General features: G+C 38.2%; 2 protein-coding genes across 2 annotated transcripts; one reads left to right on the forward strand and one right to left on the reverse strand.

Moving 5' to 3' along the window:
• Nucleotides 1-31: 31 nt before the first annotated feature.
• On the reverse strand, nucleotides 32-18,401 carry LOC112570271 (WD repeat and HMG-box DNA-binding protein 1-like). The gene is made up of 27 exons (XM_025248652.1): nucleotides 18,192-18,401; nucleotides 16,689-16,800; nucleotides 16,112-16,263; nucleotides 15,581-15,689; nucleotides 15,091-15,188; nucleotides 14,897-14,933; nucleotides 14,392-14,484; nucleotides 13,675-13,781; nucleotides 13,327-13,411; nucleotides 12,972-13,010; nucleotides 12,424-12,667; nucleotides 11,379-11,530; nucleotides 10,861-11,045; nucleotides 10,105-10,186; nucleotides 9,487-9,652; nucleotides 9,056-9,170; nucleotides 8,087-8,195; nucleotides 7,077-7,138; nucleotides 6,529-6,643; nucleotides 5,891-6,022; nucleotides 5,019-5,242; nucleotides 4,370-4,491; nucleotides 4,093-4,166; nucleotides 3,821-3,976; nucleotides 3,345-3,481; nucleotides 1,117-1,249; nucleotides 32-771 (listed from the first exon to the last, which is right to left on the reverse strand). The coding sequence occupies exons 1-27, from the start codon at nucleotides 18,254-18,256 to the stop codon at nucleotides 577-579; spliced, it is 3,300 nt and encodes a 1,099-aa protein (XP_025104437.1). The 5' UTR covers nucleotides 18,257-18,401; the 3' UTR covers nucleotides 32-576.
• A 206-nt stretch (nucleotides 18,402-18,607) lies between these two features.
• On the forward strand, nucleotides 18,608-21,352 carry LOC112570582. Its single transcript, XM_025249096.1, is given in 3 exon segments — nucleotides 18,608-18,762; nucleotides 19,435-20,059; nucleotides 20,062-21,352. Coding segments are annotated over 2 exon segments (1,605 nt in total). The 5' UTR covers nucleotides 18,608-18,762; nucleotides 19,435-19,444; the 3' UTR covers nucleotides 21,052-21,352.
• The last annotated feature ends 2,497 nt before the right edge of the window (nucleotides 21,353-23,849 follow it).

Here is a 23,849-nt window from a genome sequence, read left to right on the forward strand (position 1 = left end):
CTCCAATCTGTAAAAATGCACAGTAGCAATGTGCTGTGACTTACTGTAGTTATCCCTGAACTGGGATGTTATGGATGTAAACACTCTAATCTGACCAAATGGAGATATCAATCATGCATAACCCTAAATGCTCACTGAGAACTGGCACAACAAAGACTCTTGATCCACTGTTAATACTTTTTACATGAAGAAACCTATCAAAAGCCCATCAAAATGATTTATATACAAAATACAGTTTCTCTTACTGAGAAATGATCTACTAAATGAAGTAGCTTTTGCACAATGCTTAGATCAATGTCTAACACTGTCCTGTGAGTGTGTGTGCAAACACACATACATGTGCTACTGTAGGTATATAATTAAACTCTATCTCAAATGCAAGATACACATGCACACAAGCATGAACACAGCTGCATTCCCTACTATGAACATTGCACCCCTACTATCACAGCCTGCATTGCCACAGTCAGCACAGTCATTTATTTTCAGTCTTTCTAATAAAAAAGACAATCTTGAAACTATTAAGGTATGGTGTGTATGGGCTACCAAACCCATTTTCACAAATAATTTAAAGATCTAGGACTTTGGTGAGAATGTGAAATTTGAAAGTTTGGTGTTGGCGGATTGTGATAAAGGTTTCTTGGGTTCAACATTTGCTGTTTTCTTTTCAGGAATATTCTCCTCTTTGTCATCTTCATCTTTATCACGTTTCCTTTTCTTGTCTAAGCTAGTGTTTAGCTGTGTCTGATCCTTGGCTTTTTGAATCCAGACCTGATCAATAGAAAATGAATACTGCTCAAAATCTGATCCATGGAAAATTAATACAACTAAAAATCTAGTAAAAAAATTCTGGCTGCTGTCTTGTTACCTAGAACTGACACAAACATATTTAGAACGTAATCATACAAAGAACAACACTTACTTGATGGCAAGACTTCTAAAATGTAACAAGAATTGTAAGAAATGGCACTTTAAAGATTGTCTTTAAAATAAAGCATGCTACAGTCTTGATGATTCATAGAAACACCACTAAAAAAAAGACTTTCTTTCAAGATTTAATTTCAGGCATATTGACTTTAATCATGTAAAATGCAAATATGCAGAAAAAAACCTCACCTGACGGTCTTCCTTAGACAAGGCACGAAATGTGTCCACAGCCATCCTGCTAAATTCTTCTGCTGATAAATCAGATTGGCTTTCTTGAAGGTTATCCCGTGATTCTGTCAGCCAGAGATCAAAGGCTGTAGGTCTGGAAGTACACATGAAGAAAAAAATCTGAAATTTCTTCCCTATTTAAAAATTCTATTATTAATGCACTTTGCTGAGCAGGGTGTTAAGTACATGCCCTGAATGCATACATATCCTCTTTTCTTTAAAACTTTGAAACCTCTTTAATATCTTCTTTGTGCTTCATATGCACATGTGTGCATGAAGTCCAAATTCTTTTCCCAAAATCTATGGAAAAGAAAGCCCACACCAGAAACCAAAGACAAAATCTTTTAATGTACTTTTCAGGTCAAGAAGAATTCTTTTATTTTCCAAGTGACTTTGCAAAAGAAATATGTCTTAGCAATGGTCGCCACTTACTCGAAAAATATCAAGCTCAGTCTTAGACACCATGGCATTATATGTGATCCTAAAGGTTAAAGATATTGATATAATGGTGTGATGGATTTTTATGTGTGTGTGTATATATATATTATCATGATGAGCTTTATAAAAATGTTACAGGAGTTACAAATATATCAATCTATATCTAGAAGACTAAAGAGTTCACCTAAGATGTTTGTCTATACATGTTTTCTTCTTATGCTCTGAGGAGCATAGGGCCACAACAACACCTCGCCAGCGGACCCAGTTTTGGGCAGCCCCCTTCAGTGGGCCCATGTGTCCTTTGTCTCGCTCTCTACTGTTCTTTTCCAAGTTTGCTTTGGTCTCCAACTCTCCTCTTCCCCTGAGAGTTCCAGTCAAGTGCCTGCTTGGCAATGGTGTCAGCTGGTTTGCGCAGGGTGTGTCCTATCCAGGCCCCATTTGCATTTTTTGATGTCTTGGCTAGCGGCATTCTGGTTGGTTCTTTTCTACAGGCAGCTGTTAGAGATCTTTTCAGGCCACCTTATTCTCAAAATATGGCGTAGGCATTGATTGGTAAAGGTCTAGACTCTAGAGCTTGTCGTTGATGGTGTTTGTCACTCTCCAGGTTTCACAACCATACAGTAGGACTGCTTTCACATTGGGTTCAAGATGTGGGTCTTACTGCGGAAGGATAATGCTCGGGAGTTCCAGATGGGGCGTAGGCTGTTGAAAGCATGCCTGGCCTTGTTGATGCGTGTTTTCTCTTTACATAGAACAGGGGTGTCAAACACCCGGCCCGCCATGAAATTTTACCTGGCCCGCGAAAGAAGTTTAATTAAATCATTGTTAATGGCCCAGCGACAAGCAAAAGGCAAACAACAGAAAAGTTCCCGTCGATGACAGCAAGAGATGGGATGAGTTTAGTGAAGTTTGTACCGACCACCAACAGTGCACTGGTCAAGTTACCACACCTGTTGATGACCAGAAAGAAGGGTCAAGGCGGGGCCCATAAATCTGACCTTTGACACGCGACACCCTGCCCTCAACACGGGCCGCGGGTCGAAGATTTTTAGTACCTGTTAACTTCCCTGAATCGGTCCGAGATCAAAGGGTGACTAGGCTCGAACCTTGAGCATGTTTGGCAGTACATATATCTGTGTGAACAACTTTTCTCTGTGATGAAGATCAACAAACATCACATGAGTCGTCTTACTGATGTACACTTGCAGTCCATCTTGAGAATCTTCACAACACAGAAACTTACTCCAAACATAAACGAACTTGTTGTCAAGAAAAGATGTCAAACGTCCACTTCTGACAAAATAAATTAAGAAGAAAAACTGCTAAGCATTGGTTTGTTATTACTTTAATTTTGTTTTAATGTATGATTTTGTTTACACAAAATTAATAACAAAAAGTTTAGTTTCCTACTGTTGAATAAAAAGTTATCAGCTTAAACAATAACCTTCGGCCCGCCACCTTGTGTACGATGTGAGATTTGGCCTCCTGGGTAATTGAGTTTGACACCCCTGACATAGAAACTATTTTTGTTCATGAGCATTCATGCCAAGAATATAATCAGTCTCTCTGTCCTCATAACGCGCTTGATCACTCACTCAATCACTGTACTTTCTGCCTCTCTAACACCTGCTGTCTTTCTCAGGGTTCATCTGAAGGTGGGAGATGGATCAGTGTATATGCCAGAGGGTAAGCCTTGAAGAGTAGCTACAAAATGCATTCCCATCTTATCTTTATGTGCTGCTGTTACTCACTTTTTCATGGGTTCGTTTTCTGACGTTTGTTCATTTTCTTCTTGTTGTAAACTGGATTGCTTTGTCAAAAGTAGACTCTCTGAGTTTGTGGAAAAGGCAATTTTGGTCTGCTGGGTAATTTTCCCCTGCTGTGGTGTCTGAAGAACAAGTTTTAAATGTAGTCAGAACATTGGAGGTAACAAACAAATTGTTCTTATGTGTCTACAAATTGTTTGACTCTAACTTTGTAGCTACCTAACAAAAGGTTTCAATAGTTCCAAAAGTATTATACATGATTTTATTAGTCTGGCCAACCTAGAAAAAGAAACCAAAAATCATGCAGAAACACTGGAAGCCTATTTTGTAACACCTTTTATGATATTTTTTAGTCATTGTTTGCACTAAATAGAATTTTTGTGTCCTGTACACGTCCTCATCCTCCTCTCCCCATAAGATCTGACATTGTTTCCTTTTCTACTTTTTCTAATGATGCCTACCTTGATTGTGACTTTACGATGTCCTGATTTTGTTTGTTTCACAGTGATAGGCAAAGGTGAGATTACTGGTGTCCTTTCTTTCACTTTCTTCATGTTGTCAAAGATGTGACTGCCCTTGACTGCAGGCTTCCCGCAATCTTTTTCCTGGGACGCTACCTGCATTAAAAAACGACTTAAGATTAGTAGAGAGAGAGAGAGAGAGATTTGGTTGGTTTTTAACTATTTCTTTTTTATGTTTATCAGACGATTTTATATCCCTTCTTGGTACTTACCTTGAAAGGATTGGCTTTGCCAAATATTGTCTTTTTACTGAATGTTTCTTTGGGTTTTAGAGTCAGCACAGGTCCTTTGAGACAGAAAAGTCCAAGAGTTTTTGAGTGATAAAAGTAAACAAATTTTTTTTTTAAAATTAAAATAAAAGACAACCATAAAAACTAGCAACTGCTACTTGTAAGGTCATCAGATTGCTGTAATATTCATGTCACTTATATCTCTAAATCACTTTCTGTCCATCTGTTCAGCTATAATAATGCAAATCCTGTTTATTACCTGAGAAATGAGTTCTGTCCTCTTCATCCTCCTCCTCCTCCTCCTCTTCTCTCTTTTCTTCTTCCTGCTCAGAGTTGTCTGTCCTGTGATTGATGGACCACTCAGTTTCTATGGTGTTGTGACTGTACAGACAGAGGAGAACTGTGAGAAGATGGCATATTCTAAGAACAGCACATGATCAGTTGAACTAAAAGGCGACCAGCAGACACCTGGTCAAACCGTTAGCTCAACATTCATCAAGAGACTTCTACATATCAGGCTCCATAAGTATTCCACTATGATTCAAGTCCCATACTATTCAACAGACAAAACAGTTCATCCCTGAACCACACTTCTATTAGAAAATTGCGGTGCTCTCAAGAGTTAATGATGGCTCATTCATTGTGGGTGCAGACAGAGATGATTCCTGTGCTTTAAAAAGTGTTGTAGTAATAATAAGTGAGAATTTATAAAGTGCAATATCTCAACCAAAGGCGGGCTCATTGGCTGAAACAAGTTCATGAAATAGTCACAAAAATGTAGAACGAAGAACAATGCAAAGACTCGCTGTATTCCCGCAGTGAAGGGCGATCACTGCAGATTTAATGGATTAGGGATGCTGTCAAGTGATTTAATTATTGCTCCCTACAGTCCTGTTTTGAATTCTCACCTGGCCAAAAGTGCTGTTCTGAAGTCCTCTACCTCCTCTTCTTCCACCACCTTTAGAGTCTGGGCTTGTTGGACCCTTTCTCGGGCCAGCTGACTAAGCCGCTGTGCCAGCTGTAGGTGTCCAAGTCGTGTTGCATACTTGATAGACAGCTGCAAGGTGTGCTCCTCAGGCATCAACTTGCACACTTCAACTGCCCGAAACTCCCGTTCAGACTTTGCTGATAACTGGAAAAAAAGATGTGGTTTACCTTTTTAACCCTCTGAGTACAACATAAAAGTATAAGTATTACAAAGACTGGCTAATAACTGAAGACTGTGAAGACGACAGGGGGTGAAGTTCATTTTTTTTTATTATTGCTGCTCTCAAGTAAACATTAGACCAAGAAACCTATACATTTTTGGAAAAGAGGACAGTTGAACTTTGCAATAAAAGTAATGAAAATCACCTTCCCCATGGCTCATCATGCTCTAAGTTTAAAAAATGTTTGCTAGTAACTAAGAAATCATCAGTTTGATTCATCTCCAACATTAAAAACTGTCAACTGGATGCTTTTAGTCTAATACAGCCATTGTTTAACTGTTTGTAGGCAAAGGAAAATTAAGCCATAAATACAAGCTTTTTCTTTTAAACAACTATTAAGCACAACATATTAGAGTCCAAATTTAGTTATTTTTTATTTTAACTGTAGCTTCTCACACAACTCTGAAATCATTACATAATCATTATAATATATAAAAACATTTAATTTCCCTTCAAAATTTTTCCACAACTACACATCTGCAATGAGTTGAAATTGTCTCCCTTCAAAGACTTTCTCCCCATTAAGTCCAGACACTTGTTACATCATTAAAAGGGGAAAATTGCAAACTAACAGCAAAGAGCTTCATTAGGGACTCCTGAGCTGGCCGCCGCAGTTCATTGTTGGTAATGTCATCTAGTTTGATACCCTCATGAGCTAGTTGAAGTAGATGCTGTGTGAACAGCATGTTGCGTAGGTATATTTCCTGTAAGTAATGACAAAACCATTTTTCATGCTAGACTGAAGGAAAGAGTAATATAGATTTTTTCATAAACAAATCACAATGAAAACAAACATACAAATATAAACTTAATAAAATATAATAAATTTAATTGTACATAATTCTCTCCCTATTCTGCTTTTATTACTATCTATAAATAGTTTATAGAATCTGAAGACAATATGTAATCATACGTTCATCCAATTAAAACAGATATTTTGTAAATAGTAGAGCCAATACAATGTTGCATCTGTCTGACAAAGCCAGAAGATTTTTGGCATATTTGCAGACATGCCTACAACAGAAAAAAACATTGAAAAGAATAGGATACAAGAGGCTAGGAAGGCATTGTTTACATCCACTACCAGAAGGGGGCTATGCTATAAAGGTACTTACTCATGCAAATATGCCTGTACCTATTGTATTTTAAAACTCTTTTTTTCTCTTTAAATTTAACAAATCTTCAAGTATGCAGAAAGAAAACACAGTACCTCATATTGACTTTTCTCAGAGCTCATCTCACACAGTGGTAGTTGGAATGGTAAAACAGCAACAGCAGGCCGAGGGAGAGTGGCTGGGTAGCGAGAACCTTTGCAGGGTATACACCTATGTGAAATACGTTAAGTTTACAGGGTATATTCATGTGGTGTAGAAGAGTAAGTTTGATTTTGTTTTTTGTTTTTTTTAATTTTCAAAAAAGTAACCAGCAGCACACTTTTGTTGAATTGCCTGCCAAAACCAATGACAATTTGGTCAGATGCAGGCATCATACAAAACTGTTTAGGAAAACTTAGAAATGTATCCAGAAACACACTTTTTAATTTGCATTTGGAATTTACTGGAGCAGAAAAATATCGCCGTGATTAGACATGTATCTTTATCTAAAAACATTGGTTTCTGCAAGTTTGTTTGTGAAATCTGAAGACAGCATGTAATAATGTGTTCATCCAGTTAAAACTAATGTAATGTACAACAGAGAATCGATCCAATGCTACATCTGTCTCACTTTAAGCCTCAAGCATTTCTGATTGAAACTCACCTAAGCTGCTGTGGGTTTTCATTAACACCAACAATCCAGTAGTGATCTGATTTGCCTTTTGCCTGTAAATTATTAAACAGAATAACTACATAAAAGAATGCATGATCTTCAATTCTGGTTGTGATGCTGTCCCACTATTCTTACTAAGCACACCAACTTTTCAGACATGTGCTGTACCACATTATGGTTCTTGTAATGGCATCAAAAATAAATACACACTAATATTAATAGGTAGTATTCATATGATTGCAGTGGATTCTGGTGATGGGAGCTGAGGCAACCACAAAGCCAACAAAGAAAAAAGTAAAAACTATAAAGGTTTTAATTACAGAGTGCAGTATTGACATCCTGAATACTGACACCTGAAGAGATGCTATTAAGAGACAGGGAGTGGTGTTTTACGCCGTGCCAGCAACTGAGGCTATATTACGGCAAGGCAGCCAGCCCTGTAAACAGATGCCACGTGCAGAGAAAGAACAGCGTGCCCGAGACGAGAAATGAACTCTGGGCAGCCAACCTTTACTGTATTGGTGACAGGCGCTAACCGTTGCGCCACCGGACCGCTAAGAGACAGGGAGAGGCTAATGGCAGAGCTAAAGCACCTGTCACCACAACAGTAACAGGTGTCGTGGGTTTGTGCCAGCACAGGTCAAGAAGGACTACAATTTTATCACATTAGTTGGCATATATGTAAACAACAGTTACATTCCTAGTGCTTTTCTTTCATAAAAACACCACAAACTTCATAATAAAGAACAAAACAAGTTGGGAGGAAACTGGTGTATTCAAAGAAAACCCATGCAGACATAAAAAAAATCTGCAAATTCCACACAGTGGCTATGGCGAGGAATCAATTTTTTTTCTAACATTGAATGAAACAGTATTAAGTGAGGAATTACTGTAATAAAAAAATTAGACATACACTGAAATTCTCAATATGCACATTGAAAATTAACCTTATCAGCACTTACAATGATTTTAAAAAATGCCAAAAATGTACAGAAGCTTACATGATCTTTGGTATCAGCCACCTGACTCCATGTATATCCTAATGCTGTGTTCATCATACGAACAACTCCTTGGGAATCCATGTAGAATGGTGTTCCCTCCATAGAAAACCTGTTGATGCAGGAACAGTGAATACTACACAACCTCACACATCTGTATGTCTATGTGCATGCACACATCTGTTAGCATAATTTTGTATGTTTGTAATGGTTGAGTGCTCTGTCGCGCAATGGATAACTCTTTCTGACTTTCATTCAATGCACTTCATTAACATTCAAATACTTCGTCACAACACTCATGCATGTTCATTGCCAAAAATCAATAAAAATAGATCTATTAATACATAACAAAAGAATGTAATTTAAAGGAAAGATGCAATAAAAACAGTACATATATACAGTAATAGTTTACATCTAGGTCCGAACTTGTAATTTTATAACTTATCTTTCTTCAATGTAGCTCGCCTCACACAATGTTCACAGTTCACAATCTACTGTTCACAATTCTTTTCTCACGACATCAATACCATATATCAAACCTCACACTGGCATAAACTTCCAATCAACTATATATATATACAGACACTGAGTCCAGCAAACACCACCTTTCTTATGTCTTTTCGAGATGGACTTCCAGTTGCTAGCAAGCAGATTAGCAAAGTAATGAGTTTTTCTTTGTCCAAGCATGAGTCGCCTGGTCCCTGGTCACCCTTTGATCTTGGACCAATTCAAGGAAGTTTGCAAGTACTAAAACTATTCTACCCCGCTGCCCTGTGTTTAGGCTGGCCATGTCACTGGTCAGATTTATGGGCCACGCCTTGACCATCCTGTCAAGTCATTAGCCAGAGCAATGGCACCTTGATCAGTGAATGGTTGGTGGTTTAAACTCTAACCAAACTTTGCTAAAAGTAGAAAATATGTTTTCTACAATGTCTAACCCAAAAATTATGGTTAAGATTAAATTTGACCCACCCTATCCAGCTTAGGGTTGCTGAAGGAGACAAAGGTAAATGGTCAGAAATCAATGTGTTTTTCTGACTGCTGGTATCCACAATTCTGTATGCAAGATTTTGCTCTCCAACAATCCCTGTAATCAACAATCAATACCAGGCAATGTTTCTGACAGCAATCAATTTTTTTATTGTTTCAAAATAGGTCTAATAAAGAATACACACATTAAATTTCATGTAAGTATATGGTAAAGTATATGATGCCTTGTACAATGCAGTATAACCTATTATGAAAGGACTGGCTGTACACTTCACAATATCTCATCTGAATGAAGATTAAAAGAAAATAACTCACAGCTCTACATGAACCTGCAACATGTCCTTAACCTGCTCTCAGCCTCACCAATACATTCACTCAGTCACTGTTTACCTCAAATGCGTAGCAACACTTACCCATGCCAGCATGGTAAACCATGAGTAATCGAGAACCATGGGCCACCAGACACACTACAGGTCCTGGCAGGGTCAACATGTGACGCTGTATACCCCCAATGGTAAAGAGTCGCACATTACGAAGAGACGTTGCCACAGCCAACCAGCCTTCACCTAATGCTACTGCCTGACACAAAAATAGACTACAGCTGCAAATGATAATAGTGATAATAAAATAGAACAATAAGCCCCAATTCGTTAAGTTTATTTTCCCCTACTTCCTTCCCCAAAAATAGACACCTCACCTAGGTCATGAGGCAACCTCTCTTATCTCTACACTCACTAAAACAATTATTCTTCGTCCTTTATTCCAAAACATATGCTTTTCAGTATTTTTGTGACATCAGAAAAAAAGACAACAGAAGTACAGATAATATTAAAATGATACATGAAAGATAAGTTATCAGCTAAAAAACAGCACGACTAGTAAAAATGGAGGAAAAAGGAAAAAAGACAATTAAAGTGTTCACAATGACTGCACGAAAATACCCAAACCTGCATGGCACTTCTGTTTGTTCAGTTATGTCTCTTACCCAAAGCAGGCAACATCAAAGGACTAATAGCATGACTGCTAAGTACCTGGATGCTTTCCCCTTCTGGCATGGTGGCACTCCATTCTTTGCTACTGTCCCATGACCCAAAGTGCATACACAGAAGTTTGCTGTGACAAAGCAATGTACATTTAAACCATTATTTGATGCTTTGACAAAACCCTCAAGTCATTATGGTCCTTGACTGCAATTAAACTTTTCGATGGTTTTTATTCACACTGGTATTTCTTTTTTGCTCCATACATATGAAATTCTCATGCAAAGCCTTTTTTAAAAGCTGAACTTCCACCATATTAGAGGTAAGAATGGTTGAAGCTGGTGGAGAGGTAAGGGTAGCTGTTAGGCTAGATGGAAACCATTAGTGAAGTGAGAGAGCTAGGGCAGCCAGAACCATGTGTGTCTCACCTCCCACCCCTTACCCTTCAAGTTAATCATATTTTTCTGCCCTAAAGTAGAAGTGTAGCTAAGTTTAATATGACATATTAAACATACCTATTTTAAAATCAACTAGCCTGCTGTCTAATGTGACTTTTATTAATTCCTTTTTTTTTTTTTTTTGTTGGACAACAGTGGTTTTAAAATGAACGAGCTGTAACTTAATAAATTAGTTTGGTTTTTTTATTTTTATTTTTTTTTTTGCCAAATGCTTTCAGCAATATGTACCACAAGTATGTTTATTGAGAAATGCAAAACAGACATTATGCTGGCACTATGGATTAGGGAATTATAAGTTATAAGACCAGATCTCCTTTATGCAAGTTCTAAAACAGCTTGAAAAACTTACCTGTTGGAGTCATCATCACTGGCTGTTGCCAAAATGACTGCTTCTATTGATAGGTCAGCCATAGAATAATCACAATTATTTGTGATATGCATAGCATGATGGATAGCGGTATCATGAAACTCTATATCAATAGAGTTCTCTTCTTCTGTGTTATACTGACGAATGATCCCTACATTGTTCCATTTCTACAGGGAATAAAATTGATGAACAATCAATATACAAACTGTATTGTAATTCTGTGATAAATGTTTGTAACATCCATGTAACATCCTCACATAAAATGTAAAACATATAGGTTCATTGTGGAAACAAATGGTGCCAGCAGCAAAGATGCACTATGCTATATATGATGGTCATACTACCTTACATAAAGCACTGATTTCTGAAACAATAAAGTGACAGATGAATGTGTTCCCAGATTTGAAAATATAATTTAGAATCACCACTAAAGTACATCATTATGAAATACAAAAATAAATAGCTAATGATATCTTACAAATTTTAAGATTTTCCCCTACCATATATCTGCTGCTAAGGTGTTCTGGTGAGGAGCCTGGCTGGAAAGGTTTCTGTAGAGGGGTGGGTTTGAAACCCTCAAACATTGGCAACATAGAGTGTGAAGGAAATGAAGCGCCCTCTGTCTTTTCTTCTCGTAGACCTGTGATTGAATCTGTCAAAATAACCTGCATCTTATTTTGACTGTTGATAAATTACAAAAGCCAGGAACACACTAAAAAATGGATCTGTACCATAATTACAGTGAGCTCCAACAAATATAAACGAGTAACAATTCCGTCAAAAAGTAAAATTAAAAGTTTAAGTTTATATCATAATAAAAAAAGATATAGAGCAACCAGCCCAACCAACAAAGGTGGTCTCAAAGAGCTTACATGAAGTCACATAAGAACACTTATCAGAAGGAATCAAACACATCTTAAAACCATCATTTCACCATCATTCAAATTGCAGCTACTCAGTCTCTCTCTCTCTCATACACATGTACCCACACAGGGTGGAGGGAACCAGAATACCCCCCAAAAAAGCATTGGTGGTCAGCTCTGTAGACAGCTGTCACATTCAGAGTGAAAGATAAGCCAAGACACAACAGTGATTCTCCCTATCATGGAGAAAGGCACTTTAGCTACTGCATTGCCACCTGCCCCAAACTGCTTTTGCTTTTTCATGCCTTCTGTTCAAGATCTGCCTAGCTTCTTTCAATCATGCTTTAGGTGACATCTTGCTTTTAAGAAGATATCTTAATAACAACACGCTATCCCTTTACTTTGCTACAGAATAATTACTTTCTTATCTAATAATCATTTGAAGTACAAGAACACTTAAGCACAGAACTATAGAAACAAGGCACATATACATTTTCCCATTAAATCTAAAGCACATTTTCATCCTGTTACACACAAAAGAAGCACACTTGTTTATTTACATGCATACATGCATATTTAAGCATTGCTTTACATCCAGACTTGAATTATACTTATATAAGTCACCAAGAGTAACAAAAGACAAAAAAAAAAAAAAAAAAAAAAAAAAAACCAAAAAAATTACCAGTGGCATTGCTGTCTTCATTCATGATAAGCGGCATCAGCTGTTTCTTGATGATACCTAAATCAATGCTGGCTGCATCATCATCATCATCAGCAGCACCATCATTATCATCATCATTGCCAACATTGTCTTCAGCATTGTGATCTACATCTGTGCTGCTGGCTTGGATGAACATATCATCATCATCATCATCATCATCAAAGATACCATCCATAGCACTGCCAGCACCCATGACCTGACTAACCTGTTGTTGGAAATAGATATGTGTTTACCAATGTGGTCAGGAAACCGAAGGCATTAACAGCATAAAGGAAAGATGTAGAATACTTGGATCAGGTTTTGATGGAAATTAGTCTGGTCTTTTAAGGGCATGAAACCCTCAAGCAGCTCTTCATAAAGGAACATATGATTGTAAGGAAAAAATTAGGTATAGGCTCAGAATTGCTTACTCCACTGCGCTTTCGTAAGCAAATTGATAAAAATTTTTAGGAAAATTAAACTGATTCAAGTTTGAAAAAAAAAAAAATTCAGCTAAAAGACGTTCTCACTTCAGAGCTGAGTAGATCGTCCAGAACGCCTAGCTGCCCCTAAGGAAAACAGACATACAGTGTACTGATAAATCTCTCTAATATATACTCATAATGAAGGTGCATGCACACATCTGCAGAGAAAAACATCATCCATTGTGAATGCAACTCTGTGTTAGCAATATAAATTGTTGATGTTGATGATGTTGATGATGATTGTTGATGTTGATGATGATTGATTGATGATTGATTGATGGATGATGATGATGATGATGATGATGATGATGATGATGATGATGATGACGCTCTTACTTAAAAATATGCAACATTTAAGAAGGAAGCATCACTAAATCAGCTTTTAAGTGATGATGTGTACCTCATTGTCACAGAAAGCTATCTGCTGTGATTTTTGTGGGTTCCAGACTAAAGCAGTGATGCTGAGTTTTTTTTGATGTCTATGCCTGAAAAAAAAAGCCTGATTAATTAAATAATTAATAACATAAAATGCAGACCAAATAGTCTGATATGTAGCATTTGTTGCCTACAAACAAACATTAAAGGATCATTCATGTAAACCTGGTATTTATTGTTATATTATTCCAGAAAACCAATGTCACCACATCATACCTAAACCATCAAAGTTTTAAATATTTGCATCCAAAAGATCAAGATTTAGAATGTAAGCATCAATATCTAAGCATTAATGATTATCTGGAGTTCTTACTTCTCAACAAGTTTGCGTAGTTTCCAGTCAAATATGAAGAGACCTCCATTCACACAACCGACAGCCACGTGCTGGTCATGAGGTCTCACAGCTAAGACGTTCACAGTCTAAGTAATAAAACATACAATTACCTGTGAACACCTGCATGATGTGCAAACAGCTACCATACAGTTTCAAAGTGCTGTAGTCAATGAATTAACCTAGTCTGCTTTGAAGGACATAAGTCATGCACAGTATTTGTACTGAAGGACAGAACAACAGTACTTCTTTACACAGTTGTTACAAGGTCAAAATTCATTGTTTCCATGTCAGTCTAAGACACAAGTTGAAAGCAGAGTGCAACATGGTTCAAGAAAATATTGTCTTCTCATGATATCATAAAGGCCAGCATTTATTGAGGGTGTAAAACGATGCCGCTGTCTTATTAGGGTAGATCACGAAACAACACATCCCTTTCATAGTGAGCTGTAAGACAGGTCTTCTCTATGTGATGTGTCACAAGGCAACTCATTGCTGTCTTGTGTTCCAGAAAACATTACCCCTCTCACATCATATCAGAAGGCAACACTCACCCCATCACCCCAACACTCACCCCATCACCACTGCTATCTGGATGATTTACAAGTCAATATTCACCACTATCAAAAAAGAGTGTGTCACCCTTGTTAAATCATAGTGTCACAATGAAACATTTGTCAAATCATGTGCTACACCCACCCCTGTAATGTCCGAGTGCGATAGCTTGTCCACCATCTCCCATGTGTTCCTGGAATACATATGTATCTCTTTTTCCACAGGAACAAGCAGGAACTGAAAAAACCAAGGAGCCATTTCTGATAAGGTGTTTTGGGGATAATCTGACTGAAAGCTCTAATATTAATCAATCAATCTATCTTTATTTTCTGTAGAACACACAAGTTCAGGACAAATATATTTTCAGCTTACACAAAGCAGAACAATAATTAGTAATTGGAAGAATATTTATCACTAAAAGTAAAATTAATCATCAATAAAGTGAATTTGAAGATGGAAAAGACACATGGCATACAGGAAAAGCCATGAGTGATGATCAAGTGATGCCTACTGTTTGGCAAAACTACTTATGAAAGTATAATTGACAACAGAATTGCATATATACATACACACATATACATAGATACACACATTTCTTTTTAGTATTTTTAGCAATAGCTTCAGCTGTTTGATACTCACCTCACCATCAAAATGTCCAGCACAAACGACAAAGACTCTGAGCAAGACTGAAGACAGAAACACAAATGATCTTTTGATAGAAAGTAACAATGTAAACAATGTAACTGACCCTACCACTGGTCACATAACTTAAGTATGACTGTTTAGGGTCACTCAGTAATCAATATAAAGAGCTACAAGATGAAAAAAATGGCAGTGGCTCACCTTACATCACTGCATTTTGGGAGAAGATTCAATGTCTTCACTTCCATTAGGCTGTTTACTTGCCATATTTGCACAGTACCATCACAGCTGGAAGTAGCCTACACAAAGTTGTACCATGCAAACCAAATTTGAAATGAACAGGTACTGTGATTGCAGAACTGATTTTATTATATAAGCATACATATAAACATTTACACTTGTTTGAAAAAGTCCTTTGTTGAAAACATTTTACAAAACAATCATACATAGTAAATTATACACAACAATAACATAAAATAAATTATACAACATGGGAAAAAAGCCATCATAGATTCATTTAAAGACAGGAATGGGGATTAAACAAGTAAAAATCAATGAAGACAAAAATGGGCGTTAAACAAGCAGAAATCAATTTAAAAAAAAGATAAGAAATGGAAAGGTGGTAGAAATAAAAGCAATGATGAAAGAGATAATGTTCTATTGGAAAATGCACACACAAAGCTCCCCCTACCACAAACTGTTCTTTGGGATCCAAGGCAACGCTAAGTAGAGGAGCTTTATGTCCATGATACACTCCATGACTGCTACTTGCAACATCCACCACTTTGACTGTGAAATCACTGTGAAACATAATGATCAAATCACTCTATTCATGTTAATTCTGAAAATCTACGTAACAATGCTGTCTATAAAACATCAAGAGCCTGCAAACTCATGCATATTTTAGACTTGATTTCCAAATGCATTCTGACATGGATAATGTTGCTTAGTGAGCAAGTTCAACAAGTAAATTTTTAGGCACTATTGTCTCTGGCATGGGATGTCAACATTTTGTCCAATTAAGAAGTGTTGATGCCCTTATTTCTTGAGACAGCTCAAGCAGTTTGGACTGAATAGTTTGGTTTTTCAGAAGCTCTATCATGTCATTGAATGTTGATGTGTGTTTACAATTGTGGACTGTGAAATTCATCTACGATGTGCACATAGCCCACAAAGACATGGACTAGTGCCAGACTTTTCAAATTGAAAGAGCAGAGTTCACCTGGCGCCAGCTACCATGGTTGATCCTGAGGCATTGAAGACCATGTGAGTGACTGGAGCTGTAAATCGAGTTATCAATCCGTCTGGCATGCCATCGGGAAATTTACTGGCTTGAACAGCATTGTTGTCTGTTGCAGTAAAGAACCTGCCATTCTAAAAATAACTGAAATGAATCAGACTTTATCAAATCTAAAATGGGCAAGCTGGAAGTTAAAGCACACAGCAAACAGTGTGAAAATGTGAATAAAAGTTAGATCCCCAGCTTAACTGAAGAACATCACCAGTTATATGATACTCTGTATAAATGACTATTCAACTATTTTCTAATGTACAAACTTCTAAAGTCACAAATAAATGATTGTCAAAGAAAAATGGTCTACACTATGACTTTTCTTTATTAAGACCAGTTGATTACCAGTATTGTATGTTGTTTACTAGTTATTGTAATGAGTACATTGTGACACTTCTGATTGTTGTTCTAATATTAACTATAAAATGCCTGTGAGAAAGATTTCACTGTTTCACCCCATGATAGAATTCAAGGGATTGTAATTCATACACAGTCAAGTGTATCATACTCTGAAAGCAATGGCGTATGCCCGGTCTCCAACCCTGTGAGATTTAGCATCGTCATCATCGATACCTTCCCAAATCCTTACATCCCCATCCATTCCACAGGTGAGAATGTATCTGAAAAAGAAAAAAATTTAGACACACTAAAAATAGGCTTGATGGAAAATAATGCATCTATAAATAAATCCACCAGTATCTCAGTAAAGAACTGTTTCAATTAATAATAAATCAAGAATTATAAAGCACATATTCCCACTTCTACAGAGCAAGCTCTTAGCTTCTACAACAGGACAGCATATGAGAGAGGAAGAATAAACAACAGTACTGATGATGAATAGAAGACAAGTATAGAAAACACACAGAGGCACCAAGTAACAAGACCTGAGAAAATTGTGATTCTGTAAAAGACAAGCATTAGAGTATTAAAAGAGGAAAAGGCTAAAAAGGACTAGTATTGTATGGACTGCGTTAGGAGTAATGCTCAAGGAAGAAGTGGGTTTTCAGTGCAGATTTGAATGGATTCAATTGTAGGTAGGGGGGATATTAAAAAGAGTTCCATTGTTTTGCTGCAAACTAAACATTATGCGGCCCTAAGTCAAGGCCCAACAAAATCATCTTCCACATTTATCAGTTGTCCAGATCTTTACTTCAGCCAATGTTGATCAGCACACTGTGGTAAAATTCTACAGTGGTCATCCTCTTGACTTGTTCAGGTCCTGAAGAAAGTGGTTCTTCAGACTATGACCTGCTTTAACTGCTTCTTTACATACACTTTCCCAATCTTGTCATTATTAGACTGTACATTGTTATTTTCTAATAACAATTTTGTACAGGTCAGGTCTAGCCAGGTCTCTACCCTTAAGTGGATGCTCATGTCATATTCTCCTCGCTACTGCCAGTGGAGTTTGGCCTGTTTCAAAGGGGTTGAAGGTACTTAAGGAGAGCCATCATCATTAAAACAAACCGGCACTTTAGAAGAGCTCATAGCACTTCACAAAAAAGGAAGAAGTTTAGGGGTTGGGTTAGTACCTCCGGTTTTTTCTCTCCCCAGTTTCAGGGTATAGGTCATGGCGTCCATAACAACCTATGGTAATGAGTGAAATGACATCCCACAGTAAAGTTGTTTGGTTTTTTTTTTCATTAAAAAAACTTATATATCTCATTTCCCCGCATTTATAATAAGCCGCACAAAAACAAAAAACTACAGTAGAGTTGCAAACTACAAAAACAATGGAGGGAGAAAGAGATGGTGGGAAATGAATATCATCGTACCCAGCTACTGCTTTTAAACGTAATTTATATGGTATTTTCACTGGTGCTTACGCCCTTGTTCTCCAGTAGCCAGTGACTACTGCGTTTGAAGAACTATGAAGGCCCTGAGAGAGGATGCTGTAAGTTATCGTGTCTACACAGAGCACCCAAAATAGGTAAATGATCATAAGAATTCTCACTAACACTAACGAAATGAAGAAAATGATAAGCTGGTAGAAAAAGGAGCTGTGGCCTACCTCCCAGAATCATCATAGCACACATCGGTGTGTCCATCACAATGAGCGTAACGCATGGCTTTCATTGTGAAAATAATGATTCAGGTATAATTATCAGGTCCAAACTCAAACACCCTCTCGGAGACTGCTATACGTGATCAGGTCCAAACTCAAACACCCGCTCTGAGACTCCTACACGCTTCCCGCAGACGAGCTTGGATTGCGCGCGCTCCTGAAGGTCCGCACACACTTCGTCCGGAGAAAAACTTAGTCGTGCTTTTCTCTCAAATTCTACTAAACATGTATTACTTCTCCCACTCTGTAATATTTAAAATTATTGCGAAGGTAAAATCTAATAAAAAATATGAAAGCAGGCTAAAAGCCAAGCAGACGTGAGTCGGGCGCTGGTGACGTCACTGTCCCACGCACTGCGGGTATCGCCATTTCCTGTTGCTGTGCTGCCATCTGTTCTCGCATTGCAGAGGCACGGCGACGGTGTCAGTACTTGTTTTATTTTTCCAAGCCTTACTTTTTGTTGATTTCCTAACCAGTACCATGAACGTTTACATAAACTGACAGCAAGTAAAGGAAGGTAAGTAGTCTGGCGGTAAAAATACTTTCTTAGATCGATCATTTTAGCTGCAGCTAGCACTGAACAGTGAACACCGCAGTGTGAAGCAGAGATGCCAGCACAGCTCCTGGCGCTCTTGTGCCATTGGCCTTGAGGTGTGTTTCATCATCGCTATGCTTAGCTCATGACGGAGAAACATTTTCCCCATCAAATTTAAGCCTGTTATTGGTATACATTGTCTCTGTTGTTAAAGAAAATACAGCTTGATAGAGGGACATCAAAGAGTGCATTTATTTTCTGCGTCCGTAGGCAACCATTTTGGCAAACCAAGGTCTTTGCTTATGGTGCTTTGCAGAGGCGTAGTCACAACCAGATTGCGAGAGAAAAACCAGAGTGAGGTGACTTTCCTAAATGTCAACACTTTTTGTCGTGTTAGCATGAGCCCATTTGTACACCTATGAAGCTGTATCATTGTATCCATGGTAACAAAATGTTGTGACCATCTAGTGCATAGTGAGGATGTGCATGAATACATGCATTTTCCACATGCTAGCATTTGGAAAGAGAGGGTGTGGAGCTTCAAATGTGACAAATGTGCTATATCACCTGTAAGAACAAATTGTGTGTGTGTGAGAGAGAGAGAGGCAGTTCTGTTTCAAATTTCTATTAAAGGCAAGTGACTTTTCCTGACAGGTTGAAGAGAATGGATGAAATAACAGAGCATCCAGATGGGAACCAGTCAAGCGAGTCCAAGATGGAGGTACCTGCTTCTGTCAATGGTACCTACAGTAAAAATCAAGCAAAAAAGGCACCTGTAACTACAGAGGCTGATGTCAGAGAATTGCATTTACAAAACCAGGCTCTTTCCCATACAGGGGCAAGAACTCCTGTTTTGGCCAAAGATAGTCATCTTGGCTTTGCACTGCAACATCGAATGCATCGCTCAGCAGTGCGTCCTTTCTTGTGTTGTGGCAGTGAATTATCACTTGTCAGTCTGATGGACAATATGGAGCTGAAGGACAAAACTGTAAAAGAAATGGATAATGGAAGACACAGCACAGACACTACACTCAGTCACTCAGACTCTGAAGAAAACTCCACAGACTGCCTGCTGCCCTATAGTTTGTCTTCCAGCTCTGATCTGGGTAGTGCTGTATCCAGTACAAATGGAGGATACTCAGGAATGCCCCGGAGACTGAAGGCTGACAAGCACAAGTCTAAGAAACGTTTTTGGAATCTGCGCTTTGGTGGGAGGTGGCCGCAGGGTCTGCGATTTTCAGACACTTCTAGTCATGGAAAGGATGTACAGTTGGAGGACTGACAAACTGTAGCTCCACACATGCTGCAAAGGACAGCACGCTTGAAGCAGGAGCAGCCAATTTTTGTAGCTCTCCATGTCTTCAGCCTGTAGCGCTTTCATCCAGCAAAGGAAGGAGTAAGTCAAAGAACAAGAAAAGGAGGGCCTCAGCATTGAATGTCTCTCATAGTCATATGACTGACTTAGATGGAGGAATACCCATCAATGGCAATGAAGAACTCCTAGCCAGGGAGCGAGGGCAGGATGTCCACAGTGAGACAAGGGTGTGGCCTACTTCCAGTGCTGCAGGCTGGCTGACTGCTGGATTGGGGGCCTCTGCCACCCCTCCAACCATGGCCCTGATGGCAGCTCAGAATCATGAACATCTACCTCACTCAGATGATGAGGAATCAGTCCTGCTATCAGAACTCTCTTCCCACTATCCGTGGCCCAATTTTCAAGGGGTGCTGGTGGTTCCACGGGGTATGACGGTCCACACACAAGTGGATTATATTCATTACCTTGTGCCTGATCTTCGTCATATCACCAACTGCTCATTTTACTGGGGTGTCATCGACCGTTTTGAGGCTGAGCGACTCTTGGATAAGAAACGTGAAGGAACATTTCTTCTTCGTGACAGTGCCCAAGAAGAATTCCTGTTTTCAGTCAGTTTTCGTCGGTATAATCGTTCACTTCATGCACGGATTGAGCAGTGGAACCACAGATTCAGTTTTGATGTTCATGATCCAGCAGTTTTTTCATCAGATTCAGTGTGTGGATTGATTGAACATTATAAAGATTCTAGTCGCTGTCTCTTTTTTGAACCAATGCTGACAGACCCTATGCATCGAAATTTTCCTTTTTCCCTTCAGCATCTTGCAAGGGCAGTTATCTGTAGTCATGTAGTGTATGACTCTATCAATTTTTTGCCCCTTCCAAACTCTTTGAAGGAGTACATTCGCTATTACCACTACAAGCAGAAGGTATGCATCAGAAGGTTTGACTACCCTTAAGTAATCACATCTGTATAACTGGCAAAAGCTGTTATTGGTTAAGTTGATTTTTGGAAAGGTGTAAGTGGTCATTTGCTGTTTAACAAAGTGCATTAAACCACCCACAAAATGACTTGATTGCTTTCAAAAGACAACTCATCCTCTGTTGAGTTCTAGTCATGCCAGTCAGCAGGGCCACTGTTTACAAGAAAATACAGTCAGCCACTATTTCATCAAAGATAGATTGAAGTTGTGTGAAAGCCATAAGTGGATAGATTTTAATAGTGATAAAGCATCACACAAACCTTATGTATTAGTGGTTCAGGAATGTGATAGATGCTGGTGAAAGAATCGCCTTATAATATATTATCGACTGCTGAGTTGAATAATCTGCTAAATCTAGTAGTCTGTCCACAATGATCATGTCACAACTGTGGACATCTTTGTTAGTGGTCACATTCAGAAGTGTTGAGGCAAACAGTCCTGGATATTACATTTAGAGTCCAAATAAGACTAATGATGTTACAGAAATGGGGCCTGCCATAAATTAAAAGATGTGTGCACTATATAGATTTTGGCAACAGCTTACACTGCTGGAAAGTAAATGTACTGCCCAGCATTGGTTCCATTGTTCCAGCATCCTTACAATGATCTCCCATGTATTCTGTAACAAGATGTTGGAAAACAAGTGCTTTGACTGTAGCCCTTTTTAATGCTCAGTTCTTACTTGTGATCAGAATCCATGGGGTTGTGCCTTGAGAGATGTGAAAATTAAGATTTTTCAGGTTCTGTGTATGATGAGTGTGTGTCTCTACAATTATTGTGTCTATGAACCTGTTTTAGCATTACCCATCATATATGCTGTACATTGCGATGGATTTATGACAGCTATAGCGAGGCTAATGAGATGATGGGTGTAATAATGTATTGCATATTCTTTCAGAAAAATTTATGTCATTGTAACATTTTGAGACTGATAGTATAAACAGATATCTATTTTGTAAAAAATCTGTGCATTAGCTCCTTGTGAACTAAAAGACAGAATTGTGTTCAATCATTGAAACAGGAGTGTTTGGAAAATTAAATAAATTAAACTCTAGAAAGAAGAGCTCAAACAATTGTTTTTAAAGAAGCAACATAGCAACATCTTGTGCTGGTGAAGTTTGTGTATGTGTTAGTGTGTGTGTGCATAAACTCTTGTGGACGAGGGGTTGTTTGCAAGGGCCAATGTTGACAGGTTGAGGTAGCATCTGCAACTACCAGGTAGTCCTTTTCTTTTTAAAACAAAATCACTGTACACAAACACTAATCTGTGAAAGTACTGATGTCTTCTTATAATGATTTGACTATCTTAGCACCTGGTGCTTCCATTCTTATGAGAGTACTTAGTGGCCACCTCCCAGGTGGCATCCTAGCACACATTCACCAACACATACAGGGGCGGGGTATATGGGTGGGGGGGGAAAATTGGTGTTTTACGCGTCAGCAACTGAGCTTATATATGGAGCAAGCAGCACTGTAAACAATGCCCAGCAGAGAAAGAAACAGCGTGCCCGAGACGAGAGAATGAACTCAGGGCAGCCAACTTCACTGTATTGGTGACAGGCGCTACGTTCGCCACGCACCGACTACTCTGTACTGGGCTGAAGTGACAGTGGGTAGTATCACTGAACAGGGTTTTTAAATTTCAGTACAGATAAGCAGTGGTGTGAGATGATTTTCTGTGAAGACTAGCATTTGATGTGAGCGGTTGGAGCTAGATGCAGAAGACCTATGATGATAAGCTGCATAGCAGTCGGTCTAGTCAGTCCGAAGGCACAGGAAGCACTTTTTCAAAAACCATTTCTGTTTATAACATCAGCTCTGTTTCTGTTTGCTCTCTTAAACTAGCAAATTTGTGTGGTAACACAGTGGAAATGTCTCTCGTTGGCTTATATTTAGATCGTTTCTGTGTAAGAATGCAAGCCATTTCTAATGTGATTTAGTGCAAAGTAATTTTCAATTGGTTTATTATATTTACAACAAAGATATTAATTATCAAAATTAATGTTACATTTACAGATAAAAATCTGTGAATATTGCAGCTCTTATTTCAATTCTGAAGAGAAGTCAAGATCTCATTTTCTGCAGTTTCACAAAAGTTGGCTCGCTGATTGAGCAACACCTCAGGATTTTTTTTTTTTTTTTGATCTTACCTTGGCTGTGGCCTTCAAAGAAATCAGTACTTCAGAAAAGTGTTGGTGTAAGCCTATATAATTTTTACCATTTTAGAAACAAAATAGAGTTGGTGATATTTATTGCATAAATCAACAAAATGCAAGATTGTGTCACCTGTCAGTAATCGCATCCAATATTACACTTCCAGGGAAAACCTGATCCTGAAAGAACAGTACTTGGCAAATAGGATTCTGAAATGTAACATTATGCTGCTGTTCATTTTGTTCTTCTTTAAATGTAAATGTTTAGAGATGCAAACAATGACAACGACCAACCTTATTTGTCCCAGTGGGCAATTTGAACATGGAAAGGTGCTCTAGCCACAAAAGTTAAAGTTGGAAATAAAATAAGAATAAGTTTTTTTTTTTTTGTTGCCCCAAGATTGCAGTGTTAAAAAAAAAAAAAAAATTTCCCCAACAATGAAAAAAAAAACAAAATATAGCAATGAAGGGAAATAAAGGCAAAGTGATCATACATATATAAAAACAAATTACATCAGATATTCTGTGCGCACTACAGCATAGCACACTCACCACTGACACTATTTGAGGTTGAAGCAGCCGAGCAGGAATGGCACAACGATTTAGGCCATTATTGCTTTT

The sequence above is a fragment of the Pomacea canaliculata genome, linkage group LG8, assembly GCF_003073045.1.
Source record: "Pomacea canaliculata isolate SZHN2017 linkage group LG8, ASM307304v1, whole genome shotgun sequence".
Lineage (NCBI taxonomy): Eukaryota > Metazoa > Mollusca > Gastropoda > Architaenioglossa > Ampullariidae > Pomacea > Pomacea canaliculata.

Coding starts and splice junctions, on each gene's coding strand:
- LOC112570271 (XM_025248652.1), bottom strand. CDS start 18,256: ATGAAAGCCATGCGTTACGCTCATTGTGATGGACACACCGATGTGTGC. Junction 13,011..13,326: donor TAGCTTTCTGTGACAATGAG/GTACACATCATC, acceptor TGTTTTCCTTAG/GGGCAGCTAGGCGTTCTGGA. Junction 3,977..4,092: donor GCAAAGCCAATCCTTTCAAG/GTAAGTACCAAG, acceptor TTTTTAATGCAG/GTAGCGTCCCAGGAAAAAGA.